Below are 14,139 nucleotides of genomic sequence, written 5' to 3'. Positions count from 1 at the left end.
GGATCTTGAACATGTGCAATGAGGAAAAGTAAAGTTCCAATGCCTGAAAAAGATATGGCAGTGAAGCAATTATTGAAGTCTCCTTACGGATATTGAAACAAATATCTTGTCAGACAAACAGCAATAGGCTCTCCCATTTTTCTCAATCCCTCCTTTTTTGAGCCAATATTTAACCTATCTATGGAAGCACTTTTTCCTGTAAAATGTTTAGAAAATGTTGTATTTGCCCATTGCCATCTTATAAATAGCAATATTAAATGTGAGTTTAAATTAATTTAGGCTTACTCACTGACAAGAGGGGAGTAGGGCTATAGCCTTTTTAAGCATAATTAAATAATATAAGCAGAAGCAGAAAATACAGATTAGATTTGCAACTTTTTGTCAGCTTCTGAAAGACAACAAACATTGCTTCATCTCCATCTTCTCCCACTTTTTGCCCAGGGAAGTATACAGTATATTACCAAAATGCCTCAGACATTTGCCAAAGAGAGTTAGACTCAGAGATGGTTTTCAGCAGGTTCTGACCAGTTCTGGGGAACCGGTAGTGGAAATTTTGAATAGTTCAGAGAACCGGCAAATGCCACCTCTGACTGGAGATTTTACAGTATCCTTCCCCTGCCATGCCCACAAAGCCACGCCCACAGAACCATTAGTACAAAAAATCTGAATCCCACCACTGGTTAGACTTATGCACAAATCTCTCTACTATACTCCTAGCCATCTCTCAGGCAAATAATAAATGTCTGAACTTCTAGGTGCAAAGGGAATCCATCTTTAGTAGGACATAATTAGCAAATTCAGTTTAACAGTGTCACGTTACCTTTGCCCTTGAATGGCTGCAAAAAAATTGCAATTTTAGCCACAGGAGGATATTTTCCATTGATTAAATTGAGCATCAAAGGGGCATGTGCAGATGAAACCCTCCCTGGGTGGAAAACAAAACAGTCTGAAAGGAACAGCATGAAGCTGTCAGTTCACTGGGAGTCAGAATGTTTTGAAACAGGAAATCTATAAAAGTTAGAGATACAGATTGGCAGCTATTTGAGCTTTATTTTAGGATCTGGTGTGGTCCCTGTAAACTGCCAAAAGTTGCAGCCAAATTGTAATTTTCCTGAGCCAAAATGGCCTTTAATTTCTTAAAGACGTGATTGGAAAACAATCCTATTAATTTTATTGAAAATAATGGTAAATCCAGTCAAAACTCCTGGCATTATTCATTCATTTTTGGAGAACTGACTGTCAGACTTCCCTCCTTACAATCTAAATAGATTTAATCCAAGGAACAAAACAGGAAGAATCCTGTGAATAGCAGGATTAGAAGGAAACAAGAATTCTAACAAATTCTAGCAAATACTGTACTTTCAGACAAATTCTAGCAAATACTGTACTTTCAGATAGTTGCCAAAACTCTCTTTAATTTCCTTGTATGTGTGTGTGTTTGTGTGTTGTATTTCTGTGCAGCGAAAAGGAGGTTCTTGTATTTTGCATGAAGGCAAGGCAATCGGCATTTATCCATTGTTTTGGTATCTGCGATTCCCTTTATCAGTATGAGAAATATCTCATACAGAGGTTACCATGATATTGGTACTTTATTCTCCATTAATTTGCCTCATCCCTTTAATACTTGTGCAGGCTGTTCTTCTATGTCAGCAGTGTCAAACTCAAGGCCTGGGGGCCAGATCCTGCCCATGGGGTGCTTAGAACTGGCCTGCAGGGCTGCCCTGGAAACAGCAAAGAACTGGCCCACGGTGTTTCTGCCAGTGAAAATGGGCCCCTGAGCTCCGTTTTTGGCTGTGAGAGCCTCCTGTAACTCTCTGCCATTGAAAACAGAGCTGGGCCCTTCCGAGCTCTGTTTTTGCTGGCAGAGTGTTGCAGGAGGCCTTTGCCGCTCAACATGGAGCTTGGGAGCCTATTTTCCCTGGCAGAATGCTGAGCCAACACAGGCGCCCCCAACACAAGTGATGTTGAGCTGGCCATGCACACCCCAGCCACACCCACCCTGGTCCCCTGACATAACCCTGATATGGCCCTCAATGATATAGAGTTTGACACCCTGTTCTGTGTGTAAGCAACTTCATCCTATAGCTACTACTTATTGGGGGATTTCCAATCTTTTTATATCATGAATATATCCATCATGAAATTGTCTCTGCAAATTATGCGAGGCCTAAGGCTTTTCTTGGTACTTTCCCATTTATTAATTTAAAACATACCTTGGCAGGCATATTATTATTATTACCAACACCTTGAGGACCCAGGAACTATGAACAACTATGAACATTCATTTTATAGCTCCCACGATCTAACTTCACAACTTAACTTCAGATTCAAGTCTAATTAAAGAGGGGGGAAAAAATCTGTTTACTCTTTCTGCACCAAACATAATTTTGCACCCTTCTATAATTCTTCTCTCCCCCCTTGCCAATTTTCTAACCCGGAAACCCTAAATATTGTTAACATTTAGCAATAGCAATAGGTCTTAGAGTTATATACCACTTCATAGTGTTTTACAATACACTCTGAGCAGTTTATGGAGTTAGCATATTGCTCCCAACAATCTGAGTCCTCATTTTACTGATCTCAGAAGAATGGAAAGCTGAGTCAAGCTTGACCCCCTTCAGAATTGCACTCCCGGCTGTGGGCAGAGAGTTTCTTGTAATAGTGCATTCTAACCACTGTGCTACCAGGGGTCCTTTTAGTTAATGATTACACCTTTAGATTATACCTTTAGATTACCTATTTATAAATTTTCTGAATGGTTTAGAAGAAGCAAGAAATACCACAGCACAGCTGTATGTATACTTCACATATAACCAGCAGCAAAATTAAATAGTGTAAACTTTCTGAAAGAACTAAAATGCCAGGAAATAAAAAAGTTCTTTCTCTTAGCATTGAAAAAAGTATAAAAGAGGGATCTCTGGGGATGATATTCTCCAAGAAGAGGCATCACCAATGAAAGAATTACAAGTTTTTAGTCACCTCCCATCTTGCTATATGAAGGAAGATCAATAAATAAAGCTCTAATTTCCATTATATTATTATATTAGTAGTACTTCTTGTTGTGGCTTTTCAATTTGTGTTATATTTGACAGAAATATGGTCAGTGTACGCATATAGTCTGATGAAGCTTACACCTCTTACAACAAATCACACAACTCTTTTGGATTTCTATCCCAAATAATGCACAGTAAATCAATCTAGTTAAATTTGTTCTTAGTTACGGTAATTCAATAAATTCATTTTTTGTAAATATTATGTAACATGTTGTTATAATATGCTTTAAAAATATTTATACAATTCCAACTTTTCTAGTGGTAATTGTTGTTGATCATTGCCTTTTGGCAGTATCATTTGAGAGTTCCCATTAACTGAAATAAAGGACTAAATAAAGGCCCCCTTAGTGGCCTGTAACCTGGGATCAGTTTAAAGTTTAATTCAACTTACATTAAACTAACATGATTTCAGCTAAAACATAGGGCAATGTATTTAATATTTTTCTGCCACAATTGGTGGCAACCTTGAAAGATGCTACCTGGAGATCATAGTCAAGCCATTCGTAGTCCTTAAATGTCATGTTTTGTGCCAAAATGTCATGTTTTGTGATAAAAGTCCCTGTTTCCTTCTATAGCAGTTCTTGAATCTCACTCCCTTCAGTCTTACTCTTGGATAACTGCTTGGTTTCCTGCAGCTGATAACATAGTTTGTAGTCACAAGAGGAGACTTTTGCTATGGTTCTTTTTTTTTTTGTCCACGTTGTGTTTCAGCTGATGATTTACATTCACTGATGGCACCATTTATCATTTCAATTTATTCTATAGTATCTCTAAACAAAGCATTACAATACAGCTCACTGTACCTGTCAAGATGTAGTAGAAGCCTCAACTAACACGATACATACATAATATGCAGAATCTTTTCCCATATCAGATCAAAGGAAATAGTGGAGGTTGGAGGTTTCTCCCCCCCTCCCCGTACAGTTGAAAAGATTGATGGATTGCTTTAAAAAGAAAAAAGAAAATCAGATGCTGTAGATTTCATAATCTTGCTAATAACAAGACTAACAGTATAGTAATTCCCAATAACACGATTCATAGTTTAATCATTGATCTACTTTTGTGATATACCTACAGAAGTAAAATCCTAATGTGGATTATTTGATTCATACTATAAATATTTGGGGGAGAGCCCATACATCACAATCCTCACAATCCTAAGCATATCTGCACATAAATAAACTCCACTGAGTTTAGCAAGTCTTTTTTCAAAGGAAATGTTTGGGTTTTGGCTTTTATTGTACTTTACACTGATGGTAACAAATTTAAACAAGTCACATATCAAAATGGTAGGCGGTGATTGTTGTTGTTGTTGTTGTTTTAATTTTTATTGGTTTTTAAGATGAACATAGACAAACAAAACATAAAAACATCAAGCCATCTTCCATACATATACATACAGTGTGCCAGTTGGTTTACAAATTGTTTTGTGCTTCCATTTTGTAGTCTTCAATTACAATTACATTGTATATATTCTCATATTTTCAATCAAGTATTAAATACATTAATATCATTGTTAAGGGGATTTGTTAAAGTAAGAAATAGCACAGCTTAAAAAAAATAAAAAGAGCACACTGCACCTTGTTTGATTATCCAAGGCTTTTGTTAAAATTTATAACTCTCTTCTCCAGAGTCTTATCACCTTTTTTTTTCTATAAGCTTCAACACCAGACTCCAGCTGTTGATAGAAACCCAGAAGAGCACCTGCAATAATACTCTCCCATGCTCTTCCCTCTATCTTATCAAACAGGCAATGTCCTTGAAAAGAAGTCTCAGTTCTTTCTCAGCTTTGTCTGGTCAAGAAAAAGAAATAGAATATTTCCAAGCCTCTAGTTGGCAGTGTTACAAAGTTTCTTTTGCTTTCACTTTCCCCCTCCTTTTCCAAACAAAATATAATAAAAATTAATTAAAAAGGGAAAAATATATTTAAAAAGATGACTAAAAGGGAGTCTCTAGCCTAGAATATTATAAAGTCAAAAAGGAGAGAAGGAACAGGTGAAAGAAGAAAAAAAACCAGTCCAGTTTCAAAATATAAAATCATGTGTAGAAAATCCAGCAATGAGAAAAAAAATAAAAATATTAATTTGACATTCCTGTTTAAAATCGCTGCTTAATCACTTCTGTCAAAACTTTTACAGATTCTTTCTTTTCCTTAGGGTGTCCTTTCAAATCTTAAAATAAAGAAAAAGTTCTCACCAAACCGGCACACTTTCTCTTTCCGTTCTCTTTGGTTTCGGAGCTGTCCCAACTTCAGCAGCTTTAATGGCTGCCTCTTTGCCACTGGCAAAAAGAGCTTCTCCTGGATCTACCAGGGACTTTGTGATATCCCTGGGATCAACAGGATGCACTCTTTACATTCACCATCTCTTCGGGACGGTTTAGATCCAAATGGACCATCCAGGAGCAAAGATATCGGCAGCTATCTCAGACCTCCAAGATCGCATGCCATATCGTCGCGACGCCAGCTCCTCCCCCCTCTGGTTGTTGTTGTTGTTATTTAAATATATATGCTGCCTTTCAGAAGGAGAAGTATATATTGTAATTATTATTATGATTAGCTTCTGTTACTTAGAAGAATTGTTATGAATTGGTCTTTCTTCCTACATTATCTTACACTTTTCCAGAAGATGCCCTAATCTTCCAGGACAGATTTTGGATATATGTAGATAGGATGGAATAAAATTATAAACAGTGAAATAAACAAAAAAGAAGAGAAAAAGATTTTACTATATTTAGATATATAGTACCACTAGCACTTGTGACATTTTAGCAGAGCTGAGCAACTTTCAGCCCTCCAGATATTTTGACTTCACAATTCCTATTAACTCTCTTCACTGACCAATCCTACTGATGTTGAAATTTGGTAACTCCCAGAGCCATGTAGCTATATGTTACTCATCCATCCTTTGGAAAATATAAGAGGATAGCCCCTCTACTGATGATCCTGTAGTCTGGTTTTCAACACTGGAGAAAATTAGTATGGAGGAGAAACAGGAGAAACAGAAAACAAGGATCCTCTCATGAAGCTGATTAGTAGGAAATTTAAAAGATTTTTAAAAGTACTTCTTCACACAGGTAGTTTTTCAACATCTCCAGCAACTCTTCCATTATGATGGACCTCTCCCCACCCCCCACAAAAATACTTACAACCTTATTTCAACAGCCACACACCCTGTGGTGACCTGATTGATGACTGCAACAATTTAACACCATAATTCCAGGCTCAATTATAAAATAAGATAACTTTTTTGTCATTTTTTTAGTAGGAGCACACTAGCCCACATTAAAAATGAAATTCTGTTGACTGCACTCAAGAGAAAGTGTATATCTACCCAAACACATACCGTGTTTCTCATATAATAAGGCCGGGTCTTTTTTTTTTTTTTTTGAGCCCTGAAAAAATGGCTAGGCCGTCTTTTTGGGGGGTGACTTAATTCCCCCCCCTTGCATCTTCGGGCGGGTGGGCGGCGATGGCTTGGATGTTGACCTCGGCGTTGGTGGGGCACTTCGTATCGGGGTCAACGCAGACAGCAACATATCCGGGTGTGCAACAAAAGTACTTCCTAATGGCAAGCCCCCCCACCATTCCCCCCCATTTCGCATGTTTTAATATAGGCCTTAATTTGGGGGGAGGGGCTTAATTTCATTTTATGCCTATAAAACATGCTGGGACTTCCTATTGGGGGAGGCCATATTGTTGGAGAAACAGGGTACATAGCACACATATACACATGCTAAATACATACATAAATATATACCTGCACCATAAACACACACATACACACACACACACACTAATCAGTGTCCATTTTGAATACGTAGCGGAAAGAGGTAACTTGAGAGTTCACAAGGTTGATGCTTTATGGAACAAAACTGCAACTGAATGTTCTGCTTTGGATACCACGAAGCCTCCTCCCAGAAGGTAATAAGGAAAACAGGTCATACATCAAGGACTAAGGGAGCACAATGGCTCACGAGGTTAAAACGCTGGGCTGACGATTGGCAGGCTTGTGTTTGAGACCCACTGCAGCAGTGGGGTGGGGTGAGCTTCCATCACAGGCTCCAGCTCCTGCCGACCCAGTGGTTCAAAAGTGGGTGACTGCAAGTAGATAAATGGATACCACTTCGGTGGACAATTTCACGGGGGTGCAAAAGGAGCCACCAACTGGGTAAGCCCTGGGCAATGGTGATGTCACCAGCAAATCCTTTCACTACGGAAGCACGGAGTTAAAATTTTATTTCTTTGCTACCATCACGGGGGGTGTCCAGAGTTTTGCAGCATCTGACAATATTTACTCCATCCGTTCACTACATTTTTAAACTTCACAACAATCTCAGTTCTGAAAAGCACCAATGAGCTAACTCTGTAAAGGATTGTCCTTGGGTGATATGGCAGACCTGAAAAGGTGGTGTGTTTTCCCAAAGCCAAGTACTTTGCCTGGTTTCTTTGAATCCCATAATCCCCCCTTGCCACCTCCCTGACAAGCTAATGACCAACAATGAAAAAATGAATAATGCTTAAAATCTTGCTCTTTCTACTGTGTATGGTTGTTTTTTTTTACCAGATCAGGAAAATCTGCAAAACTCTGAACACCCCTGAGATGGTAGCAAAGAAATGAAACTTTAACTCTTTGCTCCCATTTGGTGGTGGTCTATATTTTACAGCCCAAACAAAGTAGCTGTGATCATTGGTTGAATGGTTGAAACTTAGGGATCTGGGGCAGCAGAGTCAATTTTGAATCCCAACAAAGGAAACTTATCTGTGAAGAGTAACTATTGTTTTAAGGTTTTTTTAAAGCTAAAGAGATCAAAGTAAAAAGATGAAGAAAAGGCCTGCAGATTAAATATGGATTATGAAGCACTTTTCTTACAAAGAAAGAGGCTAAAAAGATTTGAAAAATGACAGTTAAAGGGGATTGGGTTATTACAGTATGATGAAAATATGTAAGGTTTGGCGTGGTAAAAGTGAATATAAGAAATATGTTTACCATTGCTTGCATAAGTAGAAATAGAGGCTTGGTCTGCTATTAATAACATCTGCCAAGAAATGTGATTGATATCAGTCCCATGAAAACTACTTGTTAATAGGACTTGCCTGTGTACATGTGTGTGTGTGTGTGTGTGTGTGCTTTTGAATCAGTTATTTTCTTTGTGTGACTCCTGATCAAGTCCCTGCAGTTTTCTTGACAAGGTTTTTCAGAAGTGGTTTGCCATTGAGAGAACATGACTGGTCCAAGAACACCCAACTGGCTTTGTGCCTAAGGTAGACTAGAATTCAGTCTCCTGGTTTTTAGCCTAATGCCCTAACCACTATACCAAATAGGTCTCTTATATTATTGCACTATTATTATATTATTATGCATTCTTATATGATTGTATTTTATTTTATGGCACTATTAATGCAGAAAGGTAGAGCCAATTATATATCTTTTTTTCATCCAATTATATTTGGGGTGGTTGCATGGGAAAGACGACACGATTGGAGTCTTCTCCATGAATTTTTAAATAAATACTATAGCAAAACAGATGTCATTGCACTAAGCAAATATATATAAAGCCTGGGATATTGGAATATTGGTTTTTCATCCTAGGGGTATTTCTATTAGGCCGCCTCTGAAAGAAATTGCTGAAAAATTTGGTACATTTACGATTAACTTGACTTACGTGAACTATTAGCCCTTCATTACTAGACCTAAGCACACATAAGCAGAGATCTAATTTCATACCAGTTGCCCTCATTTGCCAAATTATTATGGCCCTGTAAGGGATGAATGGAACATGTAGTCAAGTTACAATGACCCATGAGCGCAATTCACATGTTTACATAAACCCAGTATGTTTTACACTTGGTAGAGGATGTATATATATTTATTAAATTTGTGTGCCGCCCATCTTGTCCAGATATATCCTTCTTCTAATAAGGATTTGCATGCTTTCGAACTGCTAGGTGATCAGGAACTGGGGCAAGGAATGAGAGCTCAATCACAACAGCTTATTTACTAATAGTGTAACAGAGCCATTTTCCAGTTTATTGTAGGAATATGTGATTATCAAGTATGCAGATGACATAGAGGGATGACTATTAACATAGAGGAGAGAAAAAAAGATTTAGACAGGCTTGTGCATGTCAGTAGGACAAACGAAAGGTCTACATATAGGATGGGCAAGATCTGTCTTGGCACTATATAGGTAAAAGGCTCCGAGTGCTAGCTGATCACATGTCGCAGTGTGATGTACTGCTAAAAACAAGTGCTATTTTGGAGTTTGTGAATAGGAGCATAGAATTCAGAAAAGGGCTTTCCAAATGGTGAAGGATCTGGGAACAAAGAAATGATTGAAGAGAGGGTTTTTAAAAAAGAATAATCAAGCACCGATTTCTAAATCTGAACAGTAATGGAAAATAGCTTTTCAGCTAGTCTTATAATCTCCCTTTCTCATTGCTGAGGCTCTACACTATGCTAAACCAAGAATGTAAAAACTGTAAAATGTAAAAACCACATGGACTGAGGGTGATTTACAAGTCATTTGTTATTCACCAAGCAATCTATATATCTTGGCCATTTGGGAGTATGTTAGGGGCAGGATTAGGGGGCAAAAAACATTTTATTCATCCCTTAAAATCTCATGCCCAGATTGGTTCCAGCTCTCCTGAACTTTTAGATTGCAGTTTTCAATATGTTGACAATGGTGAATAGTCTGGTCCTTGATCAGATAAGTTGTCTGCACCTCAAAGCTAAATTATACTTCTGCTGTGGTTGTGCCTTATGCTTGATGGATTTAGAGCATTGAAAATCTTGATGTATGGTTTAGTAGTCTCTGTGAAGCAGGTCATTATTGGCTTCCTCGATAGACTTGTATGTGAACCCAGTGTTGAAATCCACTGTTGTTAGGTGTGTAGTGTGAGTGAAAAAAAAGAACACGAGGTGTAGAGTTTTGAATGAACAGAGTCCATGAGTCACAGAGTAGCCTATGAGCAAAAGGTCTGAATTATTGTAAAGCTAAAGTTTTAATGTGCTTTTTAGCAATGGCAAATTACAGTATTTTCAATGTTACTGTATCTGTAAATAAAAAGTTATAATGGTGTTTATTATAAGTTCCAGATAGTTTCTCAGTCAAAGAGTGTGTGTGTGGGGGGGGGGGGGAGGATTCTTTTGTGTCCTCTGGAATTAGTTAGCAGATAATATGTAACTGCGAGATTTCATGTAGTGAATGACCTGAGAGCAAAGGACACATCAGCTTGAATTCCCCAATCTTTGTGATTTAAGAGGGGTGGGGGAGGCAGCAGGTGTCTGCTGAAGAGGCCAGCTAGAAACAACAATCGCTTTCAAAAGTGACTTCTTTCTTTGATAGCCAGTGAGAATAGAAATATGTAAATGAGCAAATCTGCAAGCAGAAAACAACTTCCCCTTTTGGTTTGCAGCCAATGCTTTTAAAATAAGGAAACGTTTCTTTAAATTTATGGCAGAACATTCCACACACAGTTGTCACTTTTGAAAATCTCCCTCAAAGAAAAGAAATAAATGTAACATCTTTAAGTAAAATCTTTAGAAATATAATAACTATGTTGCGAGAATTTATTATCAAGGGATTAAACTTAAAGGGAATACAGTAATCAGAATGGAAATGACATAGAAGTTAATGCTGGCTTAAGAAGAAGAAAAAAAAACATTTTTTTTTCTTGTTTCAGGCAGAAAAATAGCAGTCCTCATGCAATGCAGTGCTTTCTTGAAAAACAAACAAGCAAGGTAGTGTGACATTCAGATTCTAAAATGATATGAGATCCCTAAATCTACAGTTCAGAGGCATGTTCACGGTTACTTGGCACAACTGTCAGAATATGAAACCATTAGGAATATTTTCAAGTCTCGGAGACAAAGCCCTGCTTGCTAAGAACTTTTGTTCTGTAGAAAGACAGGGAGGTACAAGTGAACAACGGAATCAAAAGGCTGGAAATCTGCTGCTGTGAATAAATGTTAGCTGGTCCCTGAGGTGATTTGTCTGCGCACTTCACTTTCTACAGATGTGAGATCCTCTCTCTTTTTTTTTTTTCACAAGGACCTGAGGTTCTTGGTAGCACTTTGATATCCTGTTTGAATTCAATATGTGAAATGGAGGAGTCGCTGTGTGACTGGGAGCACAGCTGTCTTTGAAGTCTGATCCAATTTTTGCTGCTTACCATTTGATGTTGCAAGGATGAAATGAAGAAAATGTACAGTTTTTGCCAGTAGCTCTGCTGAGCATATGTAAGATTAAAAAAACAAAATCCCTTGGATGATGTACTTAGAAATGTTAAGCAGATTAATACCTTCCTATAGCTTTTTTTTTTACTTCTAAAGATACAAATTAACTTGGAGCAAAAATCAGCATATATCATATGCCATTATTCACAGTTTTTCTGTGCCAGGGAGGGAAACAGGTAGTAGGAAGTGGGGTGGGGAAAATAAGGCTTGTGATATTGTCAGAAAATATAACTGCTAAGAAAATTCACAGGGTTTGGTCCGCTCAAATGTAGGCTCAACAAAACTGGATGGACTAGATAGAATTCTAAGGCAGGGGTCTCCAACCTTGGCAACTTTAAGACTTGTGAACTTCACCTCCCAGAATTCTTCAGCCAGCTGTCTGAGGAATTCTGGGAGCTGAAGTCCACAAGTCTTAAAGTTGCCAAGGTTGGAGACCCCTATTCTAAGGTACTACTAACTATTAACTTCCCTAGCTGAATCCCACCAAATGTGATAGACATGCCGGTTGAGAGTTGTAGTTGAATACTGTCTCCCATCTAGCACTGGAACTTGCCAGAGATCATCCAGAATATTAAATGTAATACAGTTGTAAAATAGTATGTGCATGTCTTGGTGACTACAAACTTGAATTGAAAAACAACTCTTTTTTTCTTTTCTTTTTTCTTTTCAAGATTTTAGCTGAAACTTCAGCATCCCTGGCCATTCTGAGACATTCAGACCAAGTGAAAGATTTACACCCTTTCTGCTACACCCGTTTAGCTGCAGATCATCAACTGCCTTGTCCACAAAGACCACTGGAAAGTCAAGGTAGGAAATGTATAAAAAGGCATAGTTGTTAACATATACCTTTTCTTACGTAAAAAAAGAACCCCTTACAATTCCCTAAAAAGACCAAAAACAAATAGACAACAGATTCGGCAGGAGTCAAGTTATCCTGTCAATCTTTTTCTCCTTAATTTTAAATAATACAAATTAATTACAAAAGCAATCTACTCCACCTTTCCCTATTGCGTGCATGGGCATTGTCAGCTGATGATGTAGTAACTGTTACGTTAAACAACACAGTACATCTCAAGGATTTATATTTTAGATATACCTTTAGGACTATCTATATCTGTTCATTCTCACTTCTACCCAGAGGTGGTATTCAGCAGGTTCTGACCAGTTCTGGAGAACTGGTAGCGGAAATTTTGAGTAGTTCGGAGAACCGGCAAATACCACCTCTGACTGGCCCCGCCAACCCCATCTATTCTCTGCCTCCCGAGTCCCAGCTGATCGGCTGGGTCTTCTTTTGTTGCCCTGCACAGGAAAACGGAGCTGGAAAGCAGGTTAGTGGGATGGGGAGGGAATGGGATTTTGCAGTAACCTTCCCCTGGAGTGGGGTGGGAATGGAGATTTTACAGTATCCTTCCACTGCCATGCCCACCAAGCCACACCCACAGAACTGGTAGTAAAAAAAATTTAAATCCCACCACTACTTCTACCTACATAATATTTGCAGAATCAGATTCAGATCCTGTAAGCCTGTGTAAGAGAAATCTGGAAACAATTATATGAGGATGGTTGGCAGCTAAGATTAAATGATGTTGACTCAAACAAGGTAGTTACGCTATATCTGCAAGCCAAAACAAAAATCAGGGGGTGAAGCAAGGTCTGTATTTAAAAGAATTACTCCAATGATTTATGAGAAAAGAAGCAAGAGTAATATGAAGGACTATATGGGTTTTGTACAGAAGAGCAGATAAAGGTTAAAAGTAAGGTTAGCCATGAGCAAAACAATCCCAACTGGTGTTAATAGGGAGTAAAAGACCCAGTTCACAGCTGCTGTTTTATGGTGTGCAACAAGGCTCAGTACTCTCTCCATTCCTCTTTAAAATCTACATGAAGCTTCTCAGTGAGATCATCCATCACTATGGATTGAAGTATCTCCAGTATACTCAACTTCATATCTCTGCTCCGGGTGACACAAGTTATGCTGTTGCTGCCCTCTCACAGTATCTGGAGGCTATGGGAGCCTGATTTGGGGACAACAGACATCAACTAAACCTTGGAAAGACAGAATGGTTTTAAGTGCACGGAGCTCCAAGATCTGAGACTTGAACATCTTTATTTCTGGATGGGGTGGCACTACTCCAGACAGATACAGTCCACCACCTGGGGGGGTTCTCCTGGATTTGCAACTCTTGCTTGAAGAGCAGGTGGCAGTTTCAGCTAGGAGAGCATTCACACAACTCTAGGTTGTATACCAGATACAGCCTTTCCTGGATCAGGTGTTGCTGTGCTGTCATTCAAGCCTTAGTCATCCCACATTTGGACTACTACAATGCTGTTTACATGGGGATACCCTTGAAGAGGATTGAATGAGACGTGGTGGCGCAGTGGTTAGAATGCAGTATTGCAGGTTAATTCTGCCGACTGCCAGCAGTTCGATCCTCACTGGTTCATGATTGACTCAGCCTTCCATCTTTTTGAGGTCGGTAAAATGAAGACCTAGATTGTTGGGGGCAATATGTTGACTCTGGAAAACTGCTTAGAGAGGGCTGTAAAGCACTGTGAAGTGGTATATAAGTCTGAGTGTTATTACTATTGTTATTTGGAAGCTAGAACTGGTGCAGAGTATGGCAGCACAGGCAGTCTTTGGGACCTCTAGAGCAGGGGTCGCCAACCTTTTGGACCTCAAGGACCACCAAACTCATAATTTTAAATCCTGCAGACCAGAGAACCTAGGAAAATCCACCAAAAAGTCTGCAGGAAAATACCTCATCCCATTTTCGTACCGATCGATCATTCCTTATTTGGGATTGCAGGATACCGTCTCCAGTTCCGTTCTCAGGGGGAGGGAGAGA

General features: G+C 38.8%; 1 protein-coding gene across 4 annotated transcripts in view; it reads left to right on the top strand.

Annotated features, from left to right (window-relative positions):
- The window catches only part of MYO3B (myosin IIIB), a 289,387-nt gene that overhangs the window by 215,359 nt on the left and 59,889 nt on the right, over window positions 1–14,139 (top strand). For all 4 annotated transcript variants that reach the window (XM_087949748.1, XM_087949749.1, XM_087949750.1 and 1 more), the window contains 2 exons: window positions 10,741–10,798; window positions 11,965–12,100. In XM_087949748.1, the coding sequence (XP_087805874.1) occupies window positions 10,741–10,798; window positions 11,965–12,100 (194 nt within the window). The remainder of the gene's footprint in view (window positions 1–10,740; window positions 10,799–11,964; window positions 12,101–14,139) is intronic.

This window comes from Notechis scutatus, chromosome 1, assembly GCF_049901735.1.
Source record: "Notechis scutatus isolate UNSWTSFEM ecotype Mainland chromosome 1, rNotScu1.2, whole genome shotgun sequence".
NCBI lineage: Eukaryota > Metazoa > Chordata > Lepidosauria > Squamata > Elapidae > Notechis > Notechis scutatus.
Note: the sequence above shows the minus strand (reverse complement) of the source record. Positions and strands in the feature narration are given on the sequence as shown.